We start from the raw sequence: 22,048 nt of genomic DNA, 5'->3' as shown, positions 1-22,048 counted from the left end.
ATTTTGACCAAGCCTCAAAAAGGAGATGTCAAAGAAGAAGACAAAGTGAAGTTTACGGAGGATTATGATGAAGTTATCAAGGAGGTCAAAATCTTAACAGCTTCATTCTTTTGATCTGGAATTGATCACAAGAGTTGTTGTAGCATTGAGGACCTTTGATTTGATGCTTTATCTTGGAAGTCAAGAAGAACTGAGAGAGGAATAGCCTACAGCGGATGACAAACTGGGTGAATTGCCCAAAGGGATGTATATGACAGATTTTGGACACATGTATGACAATCATATTGCTGGAAGCTATTTTTACATGCATTTTTGGACTATGTTTGATGCTTTTTGGTTTTAGATTGAACCATTGATGTTCTGGATTGGGGCATACTACTGAATATAATTTGTGGACAGTTTGTATTGGTGTTTTTTTTTGAATTTGCAGCAACCATAATGTTTGACACGGCACAGATCACTCAAATTGTGGGAGACAAATTGACCAAAGACAATTATAGTGTTTGGTCTTACAGGTTGGAGAATTTTTTGATGGGTAGAGGTCTATGGGACCTCATAATAGGTGATGATGAATGTCCAGAAGTTCTTGAAAATCCAACTGAAGAGAAAAAGAAAGCGTACAAGGATTGGACATGGAAGAATAGGAAAGTTTTGCATTGGATCTCCATATGTATTTCAGAAACATTGATTCCTCATATAAAAAAGGCAAGTACTTGTAAGGAGGCATGGAAAATCATAGAAAAATTGTGTGGAACATGTAGAGAGGCTCATAAGATACAACTCAAGCAGAGATTACATGGTGCATGGAGAGGCAATCGCAGTATCAATGACTATGTGGTAGAAATCAAGCAAATTGTAGAAGACCTTGCATCCATTAATGCACCTGCTGTTGATGATGATGATTTTGTGTCAGTGACACTAAATGGACTTGGACCAGCTTTGAAATCTTTGGATACCTCTATTTCAGTTAGAGGAGGCTCTATGCCTAACTTTGAGGAGCTTATTGGATTGCTACTTACAAAAGAAATCAAGTTGGGATTGAATGCATCTAGCAATGGCAAAAATGCAGGTGAAGATAGTGTTTTTTATCACCAGAGAGGTCATGGCAGCTCATCTAGAGCTAGAGGCTCTTCACTTAGTCATAGTAATTATGGTTTTGCTCGTGGAAGAGGTAACTTTGGTCATGGTGACTTCATGCATAGAGGCAGGGGGAGATCTTTCCCTAGAGGTAGAGGACAGTCTAGTCCTTCTTCACAAAGAGATGGCACTTGTCATTATTGTGGGCAGTTTGGTCACTTTGAGAGGAATTGTTATCAAAAATAGAATGCCATGTATAGGGATCATGGAAGGACCCAATATGGCCACTATGCAGGCACTTACGGTAGTACAAGTTATGGACCTAGAGGTGGATCACCTGGAGGTCACCTATTTGCTATGGAGCATGTGCTAAGGGAAAGGTGTTGTTGCAGATATTGAAATTTGGCACAAACGCATTGGATGTGCAAATGTACAAAGGATGAAATTAATGCAGTCCAAAGGGTTGGTTACAGGTTTGCCTACATTTAGAGTTGCAGAATTTCATAAGGTATGCGAAGCATGTCAATTTGGTAACAAAGCAGGCAAGACAACACTTTTCACATGACAAAGATGTAAGCATAAATATCCTTGATGTTGTGCATACAGATATTTGGGGGCCTACACAAAATGTATCTCTTGGAGGCAGTTCATACTTTGTCACATTCATTGATGATTATTCTAGAAAGCTGTGGGTATATTTTATGAAGGAAAAGAGTGAAGCGTTTGAGCATTTTAGAACTTTCAAGGCTGCAGTTGAAAGAGAAATAGGCTTGAAAGTAAAGTGTTTGAGGTCAGATGGACGGGGAGAGTACCTCTCAAATGAGTTCAATGATTTTCTGAGGTCTCATGGGATAAAGAGACAGTTCACATGATGCAGGTATACCCCACAGCAAAATGGTGTTGCAGAAAGAAAAAATAGGCATATTGCAGAAGTTGCACGGGCATTAATGGCTGAAAAGAATATGCCCAAACATTTTTGGTCTGACGCTGTCCATACAACATTATAAATAGAACTCCCACAACTGTAGTTCATGGGATGACTCCTGAAGAGTGCTTTACTGGCAAGAAGCCTGATGTATCACACTTGAAGGTATTTTGCTGTGTTGCATATGTTCATGTGCCAGATGAGCTATGGAAGAAGCTTGATCCAAAAGCAGAAAAATGTGTCTTTATTGGATACTTTTTAGAGCAGAAAGGGTATTGCTGTTATAACCCTGTCACATGTAAGTTCAAAGTGAGCAGGGATGTCATCTTTGATGAAATAAGCAAGTTGTATGCATCTAGTGGTGATGCATTGGATGATGATGATGATCATGACACTCATGTGCAAGCTGAAAAGCAAGAATCACGGACTCTTAGTGGACCAGAGACATCATCTGGTAGTCCTTGGTCTAGGAGACTAAGGAGTAGCTCTACATCTTCAGGTGCATCTAGTAGCACCACAGGTAAAGACAAAGAAAAGAATAAAGTGTCAAATGGCATTGATGTAGTTCTTAATGGAGACTCCAGTGGCTTAGAGAGCTTGGATGATGAGCTTGGTATTCCTTTTATCAGGACACCAGGTGTACAGAGAGCTCATAGCAATGTAAAGGCTCCATTGAGTGATCCGATGGTACGCAGATCTAGCAGGGTCAGATACCCTATTAAAAGATTTGGTTTTGAAGGTTATGCAGCTCACCATTATGCTTATATGGTGAAACTAGTTCAGGATGTTGAGCCACTTGTTTTGAGGATGCTGTTGGTCATACTCATTGGGATGCAGCAATGGATGAGGAGATGGCTACATTAGAGGCCAATAAGACTTGGGATCTAGTATCATTACTGAAGGGCAGGAAAGCTATTGGATGTAAGTGGGTTTATAAGATTAAGCACAATGCAAATGGTTCTATTAGTAGGTACACAGCTAGGCTGGTTGCAAAAGGCTATGCTCATACATATGGCATAGATTATGAAGAAACCTTTAGTCCAGTTGCTAGGATGGCAACTGTCAAATATGTGATTGCTTTGGCAGCAACCAAAGGTTGGAGGCTGCAGCAAATGGATGTGAAGAATGCCTTCTTGCATGGTGATTTGCAGGAAGAAGTGTATATGGATCAGCCAGCAGGTTATGAAGATTTAGAGCATCCCATGTATGTGTGCAAGTTGAAGAAGGCGCTCTATGGGCTCAAGCAAGCACCTAGAGCATGGTCTGACAAGATCAGAGAGTATCTTGTCAATATTGTCTTTTATGTTTCTGATGCTAATCACTCACTTTATGTGAGAAAGGGAGATGCAGGTTTGGTCATCATAGTCATCTATGTGGATGACTTGATTATTACAGGTGATAATGATAGTGAGATTGCTGAAGTCAATGACTTTTTGAAGAAGAAGTTTGAGATGAAGGATTTAGGTGAGCTAAGGTACTTCCTTGGCATTGAGGTGATCAAATGTGATGATGGTATATGGCTGTCCCAAAGACAGTATGGCTTGGATATGTTGTCCAAGTATGGTATGACAACATGCAAACCACTTTCAGTCCCGTTGGAGCAAAATGTAAAGTTTAGTGCTAATGTTGGGGATGAGATAGAAAACCTTGCTATGTTCAGGAGGACATTGGAGAGTTTGATCTACATAACCATCATAAGGCCAGACTTGAGCTACGCTATCAGTCTTATGAGTCAGTTTATGCAAGTACCTAGAAAGCCACATTTGGATGCAGTCAGTCGCATATTGAGATATGTGAAGTCCACATTACATTATGGACTTTTCTATGAGGCAGGTACAAATGTACAAGTGTTTGGATACACAGATGCAGATTGGGCTGGTAGTATGTCTGATAGAAGATCTACCCGCGGATACATGTTCTCTCTTGGTAGTGCAACAGTTACTTGGAGCAGCAAAAAGCAAACTATAGTTGCTTTGTCGAGTACAAAGGCTGAGTATAGAGGTGATGCTGTTGCAGCATGTAAGGTAGTATGGCTGCAAAAGTTATTGGCTGATTTAGATGTGCAGGTGAAAGGTCCAATTATCATTTATTGTGACAACATGAGTAGTATACAGTTGGCTAGGAACCCTGTGTTCCATGCCAGAACAAAACATATTGAGGTACATGTCAAGATTGTGGGAGAGAAGGAAGGAGTCTCACTTGTAGCTTTCTTGCTTGCACAATGGGGGAATACACACAAAGGTGGAGGCTGAAAACAGTTTTCCTCTTCTTAGTTGTGTAAGCCAAAAGAACTCTCGTACAAAGAAATAGAAGAACCCTATATATGGGTCTCAAACCAAACTCAACTAACTAAGGTGGCATACTAACTGAGCCACGAACTAGAGTAGATAAGGATAGCTATCATGTAGCTATTATTCATGGGCGGTGTACCAACCGCGTCTGCAAACTGACAAGTCGGTGACATAAATACACAAAGGTCACCCTGGCGTATCACGAGTGAAGCTCGATATCTCAACACTCCCCCTCGAGCTCAATCCCAATTCCTGCACACCAAGCAGGTCTCTGAACTTGCGCAGCTTCTCTCCGCCCAATGCCTTCGTGAATATGTCAGCTACCTGATCCTCTGTGCTGACATAAACTAGATCAATAAGACCTAGTAAAACCCTCTCTCGCACATAGTGATAATGCACCTCAATGTGCTTTGTTCTAGCATGATAGACTGGGTTATTTGCCAAGTGTATACTGCTCATGTTGTCACAATAAATGACAACTGGCCCATCTGTAGCCTGATGCATATCATAAAGTAGCTTATGCAACCAAGCTACCTCACATGCAGCCATTGCTGCACCCCTATACTCAGCCTCTGTGCTCGACAAGGCAACTGTAGGCTGTTTCTTGCTGCTCCAAGTGACTGCAACACTCCCAAAAGAGAACACATACCCACTGGTAGATCGTCTATCAGAAATACTACCAGCCCAATCAGCATCAGTGTATCCATGCAACTATATCTGAACCCCAGTCTCATAAAATAGTCCATACTGCAATGTGGACTTCACATACCTGAGTATGCGTCTAGCCACATCCAAATGTGGTTTCCTTGGAGCCTGCATAAACTGACTTACCAATCCAACACATAGCTCAAATCTGGCCTGGTAATAGTCATATAAATCAAACTTCCTACTATGCGTCTGTACATAGTAGGGTCTTCTAGAAGCTCACCTGCATCTGTGCTCAGCTTCACATTCTGCTCCAAAGGAACTGAAATAGGCTTACAGCCTGTCATCCCATATTTGGACAGCATGTCCAATCCATACTGCCTCTGCAAGAGCTGTATCCCACTTGGTGATCTAATCACCTCAATGCCCAAGAAATAACGTAGCTCTCCCAAATCCTTCATCTCAAACTTCTGCTTCAATAGCATTTTCACATGAAGGATATCTTCATCACTGTCACCTGTCATAATCAAATCATCAACATAAATGACAAGTAGCATAATACCTTTCTCTGTTTTTCTCACATAGAGTGAGAAATCTGCCTTGGAAATCTGAAAGCCAATAGTGACAAGATACTGTCCTATCTTGTCAGACCATGCTCTAGGTGCTTGCTTCAAGCCATACAAGGCTTTCTTCAACCTGCAAACAAACTCATGATGAACAGCATGCACATAACCTGGTGGCTGCTCCATATAGACCTCTTCTTGAAAATCACCATGCAAGAAGGCATTCTTTACATCCATCTGATGTAAAGACCATCCCTTTGATGCAGCCATAGCAATGACTGCTCTTACGGTTGCCATCCTTGCAACCAGACTGAATGTTTCTTCATAGTCAATGCCATATGTTTGTGCATACCCCTTGACTACTAATCTTGCCTTGTATCTGTTCACAGAACCATCTGCGTTGTGCTTCACCTTATAAACCCACTTACAGCCAATTGCATTCTTACCTTTAGGCAAAGGTACCAATTCCCATGTAGCATTTGCTTCCAAGGCATCCATTTCTTCATCCATGGCTTTCTCCCATTTTTCTTTTCCCATGGCTTCCTCAAAAGAAGTGGGTTCTGGTTCCTGTATCACTTCAACCATATATGCATAGTGAATGGCTATAAATCCATCATATTTTAGCCTATCCACAGGGTACCTAGCTCTCGTAGACCTGCGCAAAGTAGGTTCACTCCCAGGTGCTCTCAAAACATCCCTGGTCTTCCTTACTCCAGGTGTAACAATAGAAGGAATACCCAACTCATCATTAATGCTCTGTTCTGAGCCACTGGATTCACCATCCACATAAGAGTGACCTGCATTCACATCAAACATGGGCTGATCAACCTTCTCTTTTCCTTTTCGTGATACCTGCATACCACTATCTGCATTGCTTTGAGACGATTCTACTGATCTCAATCTGCCTGTCCATGGCGAAGAATGTGACCCATTGCTAGAGGACGCTCCAGGTCCACTAATATTTTGTGACTGCTGCTGTAAATTCTGTGCAGCATTACCATTTTGTGTATCTACATCATCAATCACATTTACTGGTTTATACCAGCTACTCATCTCATCAAAAACAACATCTCTGCTCACTGTAAACTTACGAGTAGAAGGGTTATAGCATCTATACCCTTTTTGTTGCAGAGAGTAACCAATAAAGATGCACTTCTCAGCTTTTGGATCCAACTTGGATCTCAACTCATCTGGCACATGTACATAGGCAATGCAACCAAAAATTTTCAAATGAGAAATATCTGGTTTCCTACCAGTATACCTCTCCTCTGGAGTCATTCCATGTATTGCTGCACTGGGAGTCCTGTTCATTATGTAGACTGCTGTAGCAACTGCTTCAGCCCAATAAAAATCTGGCAAGTCTTTTTCATTGAGCATGGCACGAGATACCTCTCCAATATGCCTGTTTTTCCTTTCTGCAATTCCATTTTGTTGTGGGGTATGACTGCATGAATATTGCTGCTTTATGCCATGCTCCTGCAGGAACCTTGCAAACTCATTTGAGAGGTACTCTCCCCCTCCATCTGACCTTAGGCATTTTATTTGCAGGCCTGTTTCTTTTTCAACCATAGCTTTAAGAGTTTTGAAATGCCCAAAAACTTCACTTTTCTTTTTCATAAAATACACCCAAACTTTTCTGCTATAGTCATCAATAAAACTGACAAAATAATGACAGCCTCTAAGAGATGCAGCTTTAGTAGTCCACACATCAGAGTGGATTAATTCCAATGGCTTCTTACTCTCTTGAACATGTCTAGGAAATGGTTTCCTTGCCTGTTTTCCAAACTGACAGGCTTCACATACCTTATGCATTTCTGCAACCTTGAATTTTGGCAATCCTGCAACAATATTTTAGGCCTGCATTGATTTAAGTCGCTGTACATTAACATGACCAATGCGTTTATGCCAGATATCAATATCTGCAACTACACCGGTCCCATGTGCAAATATTGCTGCACTCAATTCAGACATGTCTGCATCCAATGTAAACATTCTGCCCTTCTTCTTTCCTTTTGCTATCAAGCGACCTTTATTTTTCATATCCTCAACAAAGCATCCATGAGGATTAAATCTGACCTGCAAGCCCTGCTCAACCATTTGACCAACAGAAACCAGATTCTTGGTGATATTCAGGACATGAAATACATCGGACAGGTATTTCTTTTTCCCATCCTCCATAGACAAAGAATTTTTTCCAATCTGCACAATAGGATGTGCAGTATCATCACCAGTCTCCACAAATCCTGGTTTTTCCATTTTCCTTGCATCCTCCATCCATTCTGCATGACCTGTCATGTGGTTTGATGCACCTGAGTCAACATACCATAGATCGTTGCTTTCTTCTGCACTTGTCACAGAATTGTTCATGTGCTGCACCATAAACAGATGCTCATTTCTGTCATCACCCTGTCTACTAGAGGATGCATAATTTTCTTGTTGCAGTTTTCCATTCATGATGTCATTCTGCTTTTTATAGCAGTCTTTAGCCATATGACCCATTTTACCACAATAGTAGCATTCAACATTACTGTTTGCATTTTGGCCTCTTTGCCATCCACCACGACCTCTTTGGCTCCCCCTGCCTCTAGAGTTACCACGTCCTCCTCCATAGGACTGGTTTTCTTGAGTTTGCTGCATATTCTGATTTCTACCACGGCCTCCAAATCGGCCTCCTCTACCTCTGCCTCTACCTCTTCCAGCATTTGAGTAGAAGACAGCTTCTTTTGAAGTTTCTCCTGAAGAAGATGCACCACCATTTCTCTCCTCCTCAGAAATTAGAAGAGCAATCAACTCCTCAAAATCAGGAAATCTTTCATGGATGGAAATGGATGTCCGAAACTGCGCATAATCCTTTCCTAGACCATTCAAGGTCACAGAAACTAAATCATCATCTTCCACTGGCGACCCAATGGAAGCAAGTGCATCTGCAATCTTCTTCACCTTCATGTGGTAGTCATTGATGCTCATATTTTCTCTTTGCACATTATGCAACTCTTGCTTGAGCTGCATTTTCCTGGCTTGAGTATTTGTGCTATACATTTTTGACAAAGTATCCCATGCCTCCTTTGGCGTACTTGCATCCTGAATATGCACAATCATAGAGTCTGAAATACTGATAGACAGCCAATACATAACTTTTCTGGCTCTCTCATGCTATGCTTTAAATTCCTGCATTTGCTGTTGATTGGGAACATCAAGAAGAACTGGTTCTTCTTCATTTCCTGCAACAAATTCCCAATATCCTTTTCCCATAAGGAAATTCGTCATTCTAAACTTCCATGCTTGGAAGTTGTTCTTGTCAAGCTTTTCAGTGACAATCTGTGAGAGAGAATCAGACGCCATTACAGAACACTGCAAAAAGTTCTGTCACTGCAAAGAACACAGCTTCAGCCTCACAAGGGCTAATCTGCAAAACTGACGAAAGTGGTATTTGACCACACAGTCACTTCCTAGTGACGATTTTGCATCAACAGGCAACAGGGATGATTCTGTAACTCCCAATGTCTCTGCACACAAGCATACGATGCAATCTCTGTGGTAACTTTTCACCGACCTGTAGAACAGTGGTCGCACAACATAAAACAGGGCCTTTTCCTGAGTGCGTGCAGAAAACTTCTGCCTTCAAAACAGGCCCCGAAATGACCTCAAATAAAAAAAAAGGGTCGCCAAGAGCTAAAGATCTTGCCCGCAGCATATACTGCCCTCTTGCTTCACCGCGAAGGGCGTCTCAACCTGAGACAATGCACTCCTGCACTTTCCGGCTGTGCTACCTGCAGAGATCTGCTCCCAAAACAGAAAATGAAAGCAACACTGCTCCTCTTACCAGAACACCGCGAGCTTGGCTTGCTTTCTTGAGCTCCTTACCACGAACAAGGCTCTGATACCATGTCAAGATTGTGGGAGAGAAGGAAGGAGTCTCACTTGTAGCTTTCTTGCTTGCACAATGGGGGAATACACACAGAGGTGGAGGCTGAAAACAGTTTTCCTCTTCTTAGTTGTGTAAGCCAAAAGAACTCTCGTACAAAGAAATAGAAGAACCCTATATATGGGTCTCAAACCAAACTCAACTAACTAAGGTGGCATACTAACTGAGCCATGAACTAGAGTAGATAAGGATAGCTATCATGTAGCTATTATTCATGGGCGGTGTACCAACCGCGTCTGCAAACTGACAAGTCAGTGACATAAATACACAATGGTCACCCTGGCGTATCACGAGTGGAGCTCGATATCTCAACAGTACAGTACCACTTTGTGAGAGAGAATGTACTAGCAGGTGAGATTGACTTGGTGTATGTCAACACACAGGATCAGATAGCTGACATCTTCACGAAGGCATTGGATAGAGATAAGCTTCAAAATTTTCGAAGCTTACTTGGAGTTGCAGAGATGTAGTTGAGCTTGAGGGGGAGTGTTGAGATGACAAGCTCAACGCATGCGGACATTAATGATGGACCGCCTGGTTAGATGGGTCCACATGTCTACACTTAGCACGTCGGTGGTCATTATGACTCTCACATGGCCACTGACTCATTACTTATTATATTCAGGTGGTTACACCTATTTACAACTGGCATAGTTATAGCGCTAGTTGACTAGTGTAGTCGGTTATGCATTGTTTGACTTAATAGGCCACTTTCCTTTATGTTGTATCTTATCTATTCTTTGTGTACATTGTAAAGTGTGTGGAAGAAGAAGAAAAAACCAGCAAGAAAACGTTTTGGCCTCCATCTCTCTTCTTGTCTCTAGAGTGAGCTTCTCCTTGTGCATTCTGTGTGTGTTTGGCGTCGTAGCTCAAGCAAGTCCCCCCACTACGCGATTCTTGACACATTTCACAGGTTTCCATGATTCATTGTTGCCGGGAAAAGTGTTGTCAGTTTGCTGATAGAGAAACAATGCAACAATTACATAAATGCTTTTGGGGATTGCAATTTGAAGACCGCACAAACTATGTTTATGACAAGTTTGAATCATCATGCAGGATTGATTACTTGGAAACAAGAAAGTACAACTTCATCTTCAATGGACAAGTGGTATGTGGAAGGGCATGGTATGAGATTCATGGAATCCCAAAGACATCTTTTTACAGGTACAAAACACATTTTGAGCATGGCGTGAGGAGGGCAATGCATGGAAACAAGGGGGTAATAAGAGCATCTTGGGATCACACAGAGATGGGAAGAGCCATCCTTAGAGACTTTGTTAAGAAGAATGCAGAGAAAATGCCACACAAGAGTAGAACAATGCACGATGGATCAAGGGCGACACAATTGGTCATCCCAAATGTTTACAAGCATGTAGATATATGGGCAGAAGTAAATACAACATTGAGTGGTATTAGATGTAAGTAAATGTCCTTGTTCACCTTCAATCGTATTTGGAACACAGATTTCAAGCATGTAACCTTAGCAAAGACAAGTGACTTCTCCAAATGTAGTATTTTCTTAGAGATCAAAGAGAAACTTGCAACAACAAAGTGTCTTCAAGAGTGAAATGTGCTTCTAAAGAAGCGTGAATGTCACATGCTACAACAACAAAGTTATCGAAACATATACTATAGTTGGCGCTTGGCCTCAATATTAGATCCAGATAAGAACTTGTGCATCATACATGATAAAATGGACCAGCAAAAGATAGCTATCCCTAGGTTAAGGCTTTGATCAAAAGAGACTGAAAGATCTACTCAACTACTAGTTTCTTTAACAGGCATGATTACACATGGACATGGAGAAGGTAGATATGGACATTTCTCACTCGATCTATGGCCTCATGATCCTAACTTCACAATTGCCTCATTGTCGTTGTGGTTTAGGAACTTGGAGCGACTACACAGGCATGCAAATGGTGATCTACAAGTAGATGGAATGCTGAGATCAACCTTTGTGTGCTACTAAATTCCCTCAACTCAAAAAAAGCACTAGACCACCATCAAGGTGTTGCACAAAATAAATCATGCATGGAAGATAATACACCACAAGATGACCATCATCATTTCAAATGATTGTCAGAGAACTTACTACTTCAACTTGATAATTGTGGATCAGAAAATAAAAATTGCTATCTCTTTGCATATCTATCATTCCTTGTTGCACGAGGAACATTCAAGATGATCGAGCTTGGGTTTCTCATGGTGGGTCATACACATGAAGACATCGATGCAATGTTCAACAAAATTTCAGAGAAGCTAAGGACGAGCATGAACTTCACTTTTCCTCATCTTATGCAACATTTTCAATCATGCCAAATGACAAGTCCTACACCTTTCTTATTGACACATGTGCCTGACTTTAAGAGATACATTGAGGGATACTTGTGTGGTTCCAAAGATACACTTGTTGGTCACTCAAAACCTCTTCAAATTTGGTTTTATATGCAAGGAAATACACCTATCATGCAATAGAAGATGCATCCAAAGTCCCCAGACTGGTTACCAAGAGAAGGAGGAATTGAATTATAGAAGAGAGACATTGCAAGAAAGCCTACTCTTCTAAAGGGTGTTCCAATGTTGTGCCCCATGTTTGAGTATGTTAAGGATCATCAAGAAGTAGTAAGTGGAGTTAAAGATTATTTGAAGTATTGGGAAAGATGGTCAAATGTACAAGGACCTGAAGCAGAGTTCACAAAGTTTATAACACCAGTGATTGATTATTGGAAACATATGATCTACATTCTTCAAACTCCAAATGTCCAAGAAGATTTATTTTTCATAGATTTTTGGCCAAGAACACAAAGTGATGTAACCAATATGGATGTAGATAATGCAGATGACTTTATTGGATTGGAAGAGTTGAATGATCACTATTGTGGTCCTCTGAGCAAAAGACCCAAACATGCATTTGAACCAATGCTTGATGTTAAGAAAGATGACTTTGTGCTTGTTAGACCTTCAAATCCAGTATATCCAATATGGATTGGTGTTGCAAAAAGTGTGGTCGATACAAATAGAAATTCCAAAAACTTCAACAATGTACATATACAATATTGGGCACCACTAGTTTGTAGTCATCAAAATGCTACAAATGTAGAGGCGCATGTTAATTGTTGGGATAAATATTGGATGTGCAACCAAAAAGATCCTGAACGATGGGAAACAATAGATAGCATTGTCTTCTCTTGGATGAAGAAAGATACAAAATCTCCAAAAAATTTTAAAAGTCCCCCAAAGGTTGTATTGAAGGCCAAAGAGAGTCTATAAGAATCCATCAACAATTGAATATTTTACTTGAATATTTTCAAGGATATTAAAACTAAGGTGTTTATTAACACCACCTTTTTTAGTTTTTTTCAATCTCTTGGAAACAACCATAAGTAGTAATATGTTCCATTGCATTGAGTTCCAAATTAATGAAGTTCCCAAAAATTAGGAAATCCATTTTGATTTGGTTTTCCCATATTGATGGGAAATTCCCAAAATCCCGAATATGGATTTAGCTCTCAAATCTCTTAATACATGCACTAACTTCACACGCTTTCTTCTAAGGGCTTGCTCTACACTTTAGGGCACTTCATCCTAGCACCTAAATTGTCGACATTGCTACTCGTTGGCTCTGGAATTATCAAGATTCATGATCGTTGCATGGTTTTTGGGTTCATCTGGTCGTACAATCTTTGTTCTGGTGTATACTGTGCATCATCCTGCGAGTATAGGGCTTTTTTAGCCTTTTGTATAGGCCTACTCCCCACCCAAGATTGGCGGGAGTGCTTGCATATACGTGCTGATGTTGTCATTTTTGTCAAACAAGTTAGAAATCCTAAACTCAAGTCCACCATAGCTAAGATTACTCAAGCTTTTCCTCTTCTTAATTTTCTCTCTCCTACCACCTGGATTAAGACATTTTCACTCTGATTTGCTTGGCCATTGAAGACTCCAGCAAGATTTATCCTCAAACCATTGAGGAGGGAAGATTTTGGAGATTTTTTCTTGCAAATATTTTGAAGCATAGCCCTTCTCAAGCTTCATTTTCACCTTGTTACTCAAGTCTACTACCAAACTAGACCAGCATCAAATCAAGGAGGGGATTTGGAAGATTTGGAGCAATTTCTTGGAACATATTTTTGAAGGTTCTTGAAAACCTCAAGTCCAACAAAGCAAGTAACACTTAGTTTGTCATAACTAGTATCTCTTATACTACTCACCTAGTGTCTCTTGACACAGCAAAAATTTGAGAATTCTTGGAGCTGATTTGCTACTGCCTTTGAAACTCCAACATGGGAAAAGACTCTCCAATTGTCAAGTTCAAAGGCATCCGGTTTCACACCTGGAAGACTCGCATCAAGCTCATCCTAATGAAGAAGGGTCTCTAGGGGCCATTACAAATGGCAAAGAAAAGAAGCCTCATGATGCATACCTGGAAATCACTTGGCAAAATAATGATGATAAGGCTCATGCCATTATCAAACCGGAGTTAGACGACAGCTATATCCACCATGTGGATAACTATGATACTTCACATGATACATGGAAGAGACTTGACACTTTTTTTGGTGCACAGTATAAGTCATAAAAGTATGGTCTCTTGATTGAATTTTTCAAGCTTGACATGAAGTCCAGCACACCACTTTCCACACATCTAAATTACATGGAATGACTTCTAACCCAACTTACAGAAATCAACATTGAAATGGAAGAAGATGTTTGTATTTGTGTTCTACTTAAAAGTTTGCCTCCTAAATATTATAATTTATCAACAACCTTAATCAATATTCAAAAACCTAAGCTTGTTGATATCCACACATCACTATTAGAGGAGGAAAATAAGTTGAAAATTAAGGAAGAACCAAGCACCTCTAGAGATGAACAAGTGTTATATGTTGGCAATAGGTACAAAGGCAAGAAGGACCAACTTTTTTGTGATTTTTGCAAAAGGATCGGACACACTAATAAGTTTTTCCACTCTAGAAAGAGATCCTAGAAGGCCTATCTTGCTCTAATGAAAGAAGAAGAAGACCATGGAGCAAAGGAAGAAGAAGAAGAAGACCACCAAGAGAAGGACAAGCCTCATCAGTCCTTCTATACCTACTCTAATAGATTGTTTTAGCCTTGTAATGTCTAAAGCCAAAATGCCTTTATCATAAGCTTGTAAACTCCTCATTTATCCTTGTACTACAGCCTTTGTACACTTTTTGAGGCCCCTGTTATAGCCTCTAGCTATCCACCAAGTTTTTGATGCCCACACTTAGTCTTTTCTGTGACAGCCCTCTGGTGTTTTGCCATGTTTATGGTGTGCCACACTTTGTAGGTGTTGCTTTCACTATCTCTACACACTTTGTACTTCTGGTTGTGATTGAGGAGGGGTGTTGATATTTGCAATCACACCTATTGTAGCCTCTTTGGATCAGGCAGTCTTGGGCTAAGGACATGCAGGCATTTGAATCCCATAGGCATAGAGAAGAAAGGCTACACCTACCCAGTTCTATTTAACATTGTACTTGCTTGTCATTTTCATATGAGATGAATGCAATGTCATTGTCACTTTGTTCTTCAGTATAATGTACTTCTGCTTGTTCTCTATTGTTGAGTCAAGTCTTGGCCTCATCAGAAGTCTCTAGGACACCTATCCGGAGGCCTGAAGGCTTGTCCAAAGGCTAGCGTCTGGGGCCCTAAATCCCCAGATGTAGGGCCCCAAACGCGAGCCTCTAGGCAAGTGTTCCAGAACTTCTAATGGGGTCAATTCTTTAATATCCATAATTTTTTATGATGCTCGGCATGTGGGGGAAGCTTCACTAGATTTCAATTTATAAAATTGACGGTTCAATCACTTTTTGAAAATGCATTAACCAGATTACACTTCACTGATAACAAAAAAACTCACCATCGGACCGAGTGTGCACAACTGCATGTTAAATGTGTTGTCAACCAAACTACGTGAAATATTGGAAACTTAAAAATTCAAAAAGGAATATCGCATATCAGATATAGTGTTGCCAAATCGCTAAATACAGTAAAGATTATTGAAGTTCAGAGAGAAAGAGAAGGAGACAAAGGCATAGGCTCTAGGGCAGCAGACATGCTCCCTGTTAGTTCATTCTCCATTATCCACATACAGTCACACACGAGTCAACTGTATGTACCACACACAAAAAGATCAACTGACCTAGATCTAATCATGGTTAAGTCAGTGTGACTTAACCTTATTCACTAAGGTAAACAAAATGAGCTTGAGTCTCAATACTCCCCCTCAAGCTCAAGTAGGATACTTGACTCCAAGTAACTCTCTGAAATGCACAAACTTATCTTTACCTAATGACTTGGTAAAGATATCTGCAACTTGGTCTTCTGTCCTCACATGGACCAAATCAATGTCACCTGCAATCACTTTTTCCCTGATGAAGTGATAGTGTACCTCAATGTGCTTAGTCCTAGCATGATAGACAGGATTACTGGCTAGGAGTACACTACTCATGTTGTCACAATAGAGTGTGACAGGCCTGACTTCCTGCATGCCCAAATCATCAAGAAGCTTCATGAGCCATGCTGCCTCACATGCAGCTAGTGCAGCACCTCTATACTCTGCCTCAGTACTAGAGAGTGCAACTGTAGGTTGCTTCTTACTGCTCCAGCTGACCATACTACTACCAAGGGAAAATGCATACCCACTAGTAGATCTCCTGTCATAGATATTTCCTGCCCAGTCAGCATCTGTATATCCTGTAAGCTCCAAAGGCTTATCATGCTCATAGAATAGACCATAATCTGATGTAGCCTTTACATATCTCAAGATCCTCCTCACTGCATCCAAGTGTGGCTTCATAGGCTTCTGCATGAACTGACTAATCAGTCCAACTGAATAGCTAAGATCCGGTCTAGTAATGGTAAGGTAAATCAGGCTACCCACCATTTGTCTATACATAGTGACATTCTCAATCTCATGTCCAACATTTGCAAGTAGCTTAACATTTTGTTCCAATGGAGTGCTCAATGCTTTGCAATCCAACATACCATACTTGGTTAACATATCCTGTGCATACTGCTTCTGCAACAACCAAGTACCATGAGATGTAGAGATAACCTCAATCCCAAGGAAATACTTTAGATCTCCCAAATCTTTGACCTGAAATTCAGCATGTAACATTTCCTTGATCTCTACAATTCCTGTGACATCATCACCTGTAATGATTAAGTCATCCACATAGATGACTAATACTACATAACCATCACTTGTCTTCTTTGTGAATAGGCTATGATCAGCCTTGCCCATAGTAAAGCCAAGTTTTTGTAAGCATGCACTTATCTTAGCATTCCAAGCTCTAGGTGCTTGCTTCAGCCCATATAATGCTTTCTTCAATCTACACACATATGTAGGAAAATCTGGATGTGTATAGCCCTCGGGCTGATCCATGTATACTTCCTCAACCAAATCACCATTGAGAAAAGCATTCTTCACATCCATCTGATACATACTCCATCCTTTTGATGCTGCCAAAGCAATCACTGTCCTCACGGTTGCCATTTTAGCAACAGGACTGAATGTTTCCTCATAATCAAGACCATATTGTTGTGCATACCCTTTTGCCACAAGTCTTGCCTTGTACCTTTCCAATGTGCCATCTGATTTGCATTTCACTTTGTATACCCATTTGCAAACAATAGCCATTTTTCCTTCAGGCAATTCAACCAAATCCCAAGTGTCATTTTCAGCCAATGCTGAATATTCCTCATCCATTGCCTTACACCAATGATCATCCAAAATAGCTTCAGAAAACTTTGTGGGTTCCTTGAAGCTAGTGACTTTTGCCATATATGCATAGTGTCTCACTGTGTAACCACTGTATGTAAGCCTATCCATAGGCTTCCTGACTCTTTCTGATCTCCTCAACTGAGGTGCAGTATGAGACTCTCCTCTCTCATGAGGTGGTATATATCTATGTCTCACACTAGGAGTCACAACTGATGGAATACCAAACTCACTATCCAAGCTATCAGTACCAGGTGAATCATAACCACATGTAAGTGGCCCAGTAACATCATCAAGTTTTCCTTTGCCTTTATCCACATCTCTCCCCCTCACTGACATACCCGTGTCAGTGGACAAAGATGCTGAAGTCCTCAATCTACCTGTCCAAGGACTAACTGACGTAGTAGCATCTTTAGAAGGCCCAGAAATTGCTGCACTTTCATTTGTACCTGCATGTACATAAGGCTCGTGATAGCCATTTTCATCATTCATCACAGTGATCTTCTTCTCATGCCATGATTTTAGCTCATCAAATACCACATCTCTTGAGATCAATGTCTCATGAGTAGAAGGATTGTAGCATTTGTACGCTTTCCTATCTTGTGCATACCCAATAAAAATGGCATTTTCTGCCTTTGGATCGAGCTTGCTCCTCTTTTCATCTGGAACATGTACATATGCCAAGCATCCAAAAACCTTAAGATGGCTGATGTCCGGCTTTATCCCATAAAGCCTCTCATAAGGAGTCACCTCATGTATACCTGCTGTTGGTGTACGATTCATGACATACACTGCAGTCATTACAGCCTCTGCCCAATATGCATTTGGTAGGCTTTTCTCATTCAACATGGCTCTAGCCGATTCCATGATCACCCTGTTTTTTCTTTCTGCCACACCATTTTGTTGTGGTGTGTACCTGCATGTCAATTGCCTTTTAATTCCATGAGCTGCCAAGAAGTAATCAAAGTCCTTAGAAACATATTCTCCACCACTATCAGATCTCAAGCATGAGATATAGCAAGCCAATTCTTTCTCCACATGTCTCTTAAAATCCTGAAAAACATCCATGACATCACTCTTGTGCTTTAGCACATACAACCATGTGTACCTACTATAGTCATCTATGAATGACACATAGTAACGTGATCCCCCAAGAGATGCATTCTGTGAGGGTCCCCATACATCAGAATGTACAAGCTGTAATGGTCTAGTAGTAGTGCTTACATGCCTCATAAATGGAAGCCTTGATTGCTTTCCAAATTGACAAGACTGACATACATGTCCCAATTCCGCATGCTTGAACTTAGGAAGTCCAAGTACAACTTGTTTATGCTGCATATTCTTCAACTTTTGAACATTTACATGTCCAATCCTTTTATGCCATATCTCAATGTCCCTTATTGCAGCATTTTCATGTGAGTACATAGCAGCATTCAATGCTGGAATTTTCGTATCCAATGTAAACATCCTGCCATTTCTTTTGCCTTTAGCAATGAGTTTGCATCCTTGACCATACTCTTCAATGTAGCATCCATCTCTATTGAATCTAACTTGTAGATTTTGTTCAGCCATTTGTCCCACAGAAAGCAAGTTTTTGGTTATGGAGGGTACATGCAATACATCATAAAGACTCTTTCTCCTGTCACCATGCATCATCAAGGGAACAGTACCTGTATGCATAATGTCATGTTGCGTATCATCCCCTGTGCAAACATATCCATGAGCACCTTCTACCAATGTGTCAAACCACTCTCCATGAGGAGTCATGTGGTTAGATGCCCCTGAGTCTATATACCATACATCATCTGCTTTGTCATGTACAGGCAACCCTTTCTTCACATGTTGCATTGCAAACAATCTGTCATCCTCCTGCATACCACTAGAAGAAGCATAATTACCATGTTGCTTCCCTCTTGCTCTCTGATCATTTTGCTTTTTGTAGCAATCCTTAGCTACATGCCCGTATTTTCCACAATAATGGCAATCCTTATTTGTATTTGATTGCTGTCCATAACTCATTTGAGGCTGCTGCCAAGTGCCTCTTCCTCTAGGTGAATAACCTCCTCTTCCACGAGCATTTGAGGCACCTCTATTTGCTTGAGGCTGCCTATTTTGCCATCCAGTAGCTTGCTGTCCACGGGCTGCATATGCATTTCCAGCACCTCTTCCTCGAAAATTTGATCTTCCTCTTCCACCTCTACCCCTTTGATTTGAGTAGAAGACATTGTCCCTACTGTTTTTAGATCCACTGGAACTTGTATTAAGTCCAAGTTTCACTTCTTCATGCAAAAGAAGTGCTACAAGTTCATCAAAGTCAGGCTGCTCCTGACGCACTGAAATGGAAGTATCAAACTGCTTATATTCCTGTCCAAGTCCATGAAGGGTAGTAGCTACCAAATCATCATCCTCAACTTCAGCTCCAATTGATCCTAGTTGTTCTGCAATGGATCTGATCTCACTGACATAGTCCTCAATAGACCTTCCATTCCTGGATATGTGGCTGAATTTTTGCTTCAGTTGTGTCTTTCTTGCATGAGTAACATGCCCATAATTCTTCATCAATAAGTCCCAAGCAGCTTTTGGGGAAGTACAATTTGCAATTTGCATAGCCTTTGTGTCTGACACACATAGAGACAACCAATGCAAGACCTTGCTGGCCTTTTCCAACCAAGTCCTGTGTGCCTTCAACTGATCCTGTGTTGGAGGTCTATCTTCCGGTAGCTTAGGCTCATCTTCAAGACCTGTGACAAGATCCCAATATCCTCTTCCAATCAAAAAATTAGACATCCTGAATTTCCATAGAACAAAATTGTTATAGTCCAGCTTCTCACCAACTATCTGAGTGATAGTATCCTTCTCTCCTGTGTTTGCCATTTTAAAGCCTTAAGTTTTGCAAAAAACCAGTTAATTTTCCAAAAATGCCAACAGGCAATACGCTTCCATGATCTGTAGTACAACCAGTTTTTTTTATTGTAAAACTGCAACAATAACCACTATTGCATTTTCAGATAGTACATGTCTTTTATTCCCATTTAACTACAATTACAATGCATCAACAACTTTGCATTCCAATGTGATATGATTACTGCAATTCTTGGCAAGGAGGCTATTGTATGTTTGTTCAGCCCATATCTGCAAGATTTTAAAATGTTGTGGACCACGATGAGGAAAATGCCTTGAAAGAGCACATGTTCATTACAACCATTCTTTTGTCAAGGTCACAATGACGTGACAATATACATGCTACAACACTCAATTTAGTGCAACCAAGGCTCCATGTCCATCTTTGTAGATGCACCTCACCAAACCCAAGAGTCAGTCCCCAAACAATGTCCAACTTTGCATGCTCAACTTAGATTTTCTCAGTTGGCTGCTTCAGTGCAGGAAAACTGATATTCCAATCATAGGCCACAAGTTTGTATTCTGGCCAGTGGCTGCAGGAACCTTTTCGATGGTATAGGTCTCTGCACTGATTCTTTCCTTTCTTCTCATCAAGAGAGCATAGTTTACGTTTTGGTGACTTCAGAATTACATTGATTCATAAATCTTGCTATGAATGGATCTGCTATATGCAATACATCCCAATCAACCACTGACATTCCATGACTCAATCTTCCAATAGCAACGAATGCAAGTGAAAGATAATATCACCTCCTGTTGGGAATGTAATGCGACCCCAAGCAGGACTATTGTCAGAGGCCTTTTGACTTTTCAGCATCATGAAGACAGTGAACTCTGATCCCACGCCATCTTTAACAGCATTGGAAACTTGCTATGGTGGCATTTCACACATCAATGGAAGGAGCTCCAATTTTTTGCTATTTTGTCTGATTCTAACATCCGTCTCTACTGCCTGGATATAACTCCATCACTGACATTCTATAATCTTCACGTGCTCTCTGGAGAATCACTGGCCAAAAGGGCACTGATTTTGGCATATCAGAATAAACGCTTTCTTGAAGGTTCCTTCGTTTTTACTGTTACTGGCCAGTCCAGCTGAACTAGATCGACGGTACAGAAGTCCAGACATGCAACTAGCTTAGGGACCCAAATGGGGCAGGAGCTCGAATCTCGTCAACTTCGCATCTTGGAAAGGATTGCACGCCTGGAGAGCTGCTCTCATCATCTGTCCTCTTCTACCGGAGCAGCAACGGACACCTTTGCCCCTGACACAGAAGCGAAAGAAAACCAGAATGTACTTCCCAGCATGGAAGAGAAGTTAGGTCTTCTATTAAGGCGGGCAGGAGTGGTTTCCTTTCGGTTCCAGAAGGTGCCGCATGATTACTACAGCAGGTCCTTCGAGGAGCGACGTGACTTGCTGGGTGCTGCGTCCATCAATCACCTTTGCAAAAGCATTGTTATGGTGAATACCCAGGCTCATGAGAGCATCACAGACTGAGGATGAAGCTTACAGGTTGACAGGTTTTTCCCACAATGCGGTGACTCCAGTTGGTATGAAGAGCCAAATACCTATAATATTGTCAGATGCTCTAATACCATATTGAAGTTCAGAGAGAAAGAGAAGGAGACAAAGGCATAGGCTCCAGGGCAGCAGACATGCTCCCTGTTAGTTCATTCTCCATTATCCACATACAGTCACACACGAGTCAACTGTATGTACCACACACAAAAAGATCAACTGACCTAGATCTAATCATGGTTAAGTCAGTGTGACTTAACCTTATTCACTAAGGTAAACAAAATGAGCTTGAGTCTCAATAAAGATATAGTGCATCGGCCCATGTACAACTGATCAATCACCGATGTGTGTGTGATTGTGCATTGAATTTATCCTTAACAAAACTACTTTCAAAATCAGAAACTTGGAAATAAGCACAATGCAAATCATGGAAAAATAGAATATCAAATATC

The 22,048-nt window shown here is 40.9% G+C and overlaps 1 protein-coding gene across 1 annotated transcript; it reads left to right on the top strand.

The window, feature by feature from the left end:
• The first annotated feature begins 21,227 nt into the window (after positions 1-21,227).
• LOC148028559 (uncharacterized) lies at positions 21,228-21,575 on the top strand. The gene has a single exon (XM_087688773.1). It carries the CDS (start codon positions 21,228-21,230, stop codon positions 21,573-21,575), a length of 348 nt encoding a protein of 115 aa, XP_087544899.1.
• Positions 21,576-22,048: the final 473 nt, after the last annotated feature.

This window comes from Lygodium microphyllum, chromosome 11, assembly GCF_053477565.2.
Source record: "Lygodium microphyllum isolate KBCC chromosome 11, Lygodium_microphyllum_v1.1.10, whole genome shotgun sequence".
NCBI lineage: Eukaryota > Viridiplantae > Streptophyta > Polypodiopsida > Schizaeales > Lygodiaceae > Lygodium > Lygodium microphyllum.
This window is presented reverse-complemented; position numbering and strand designations above follow the sequence as displayed.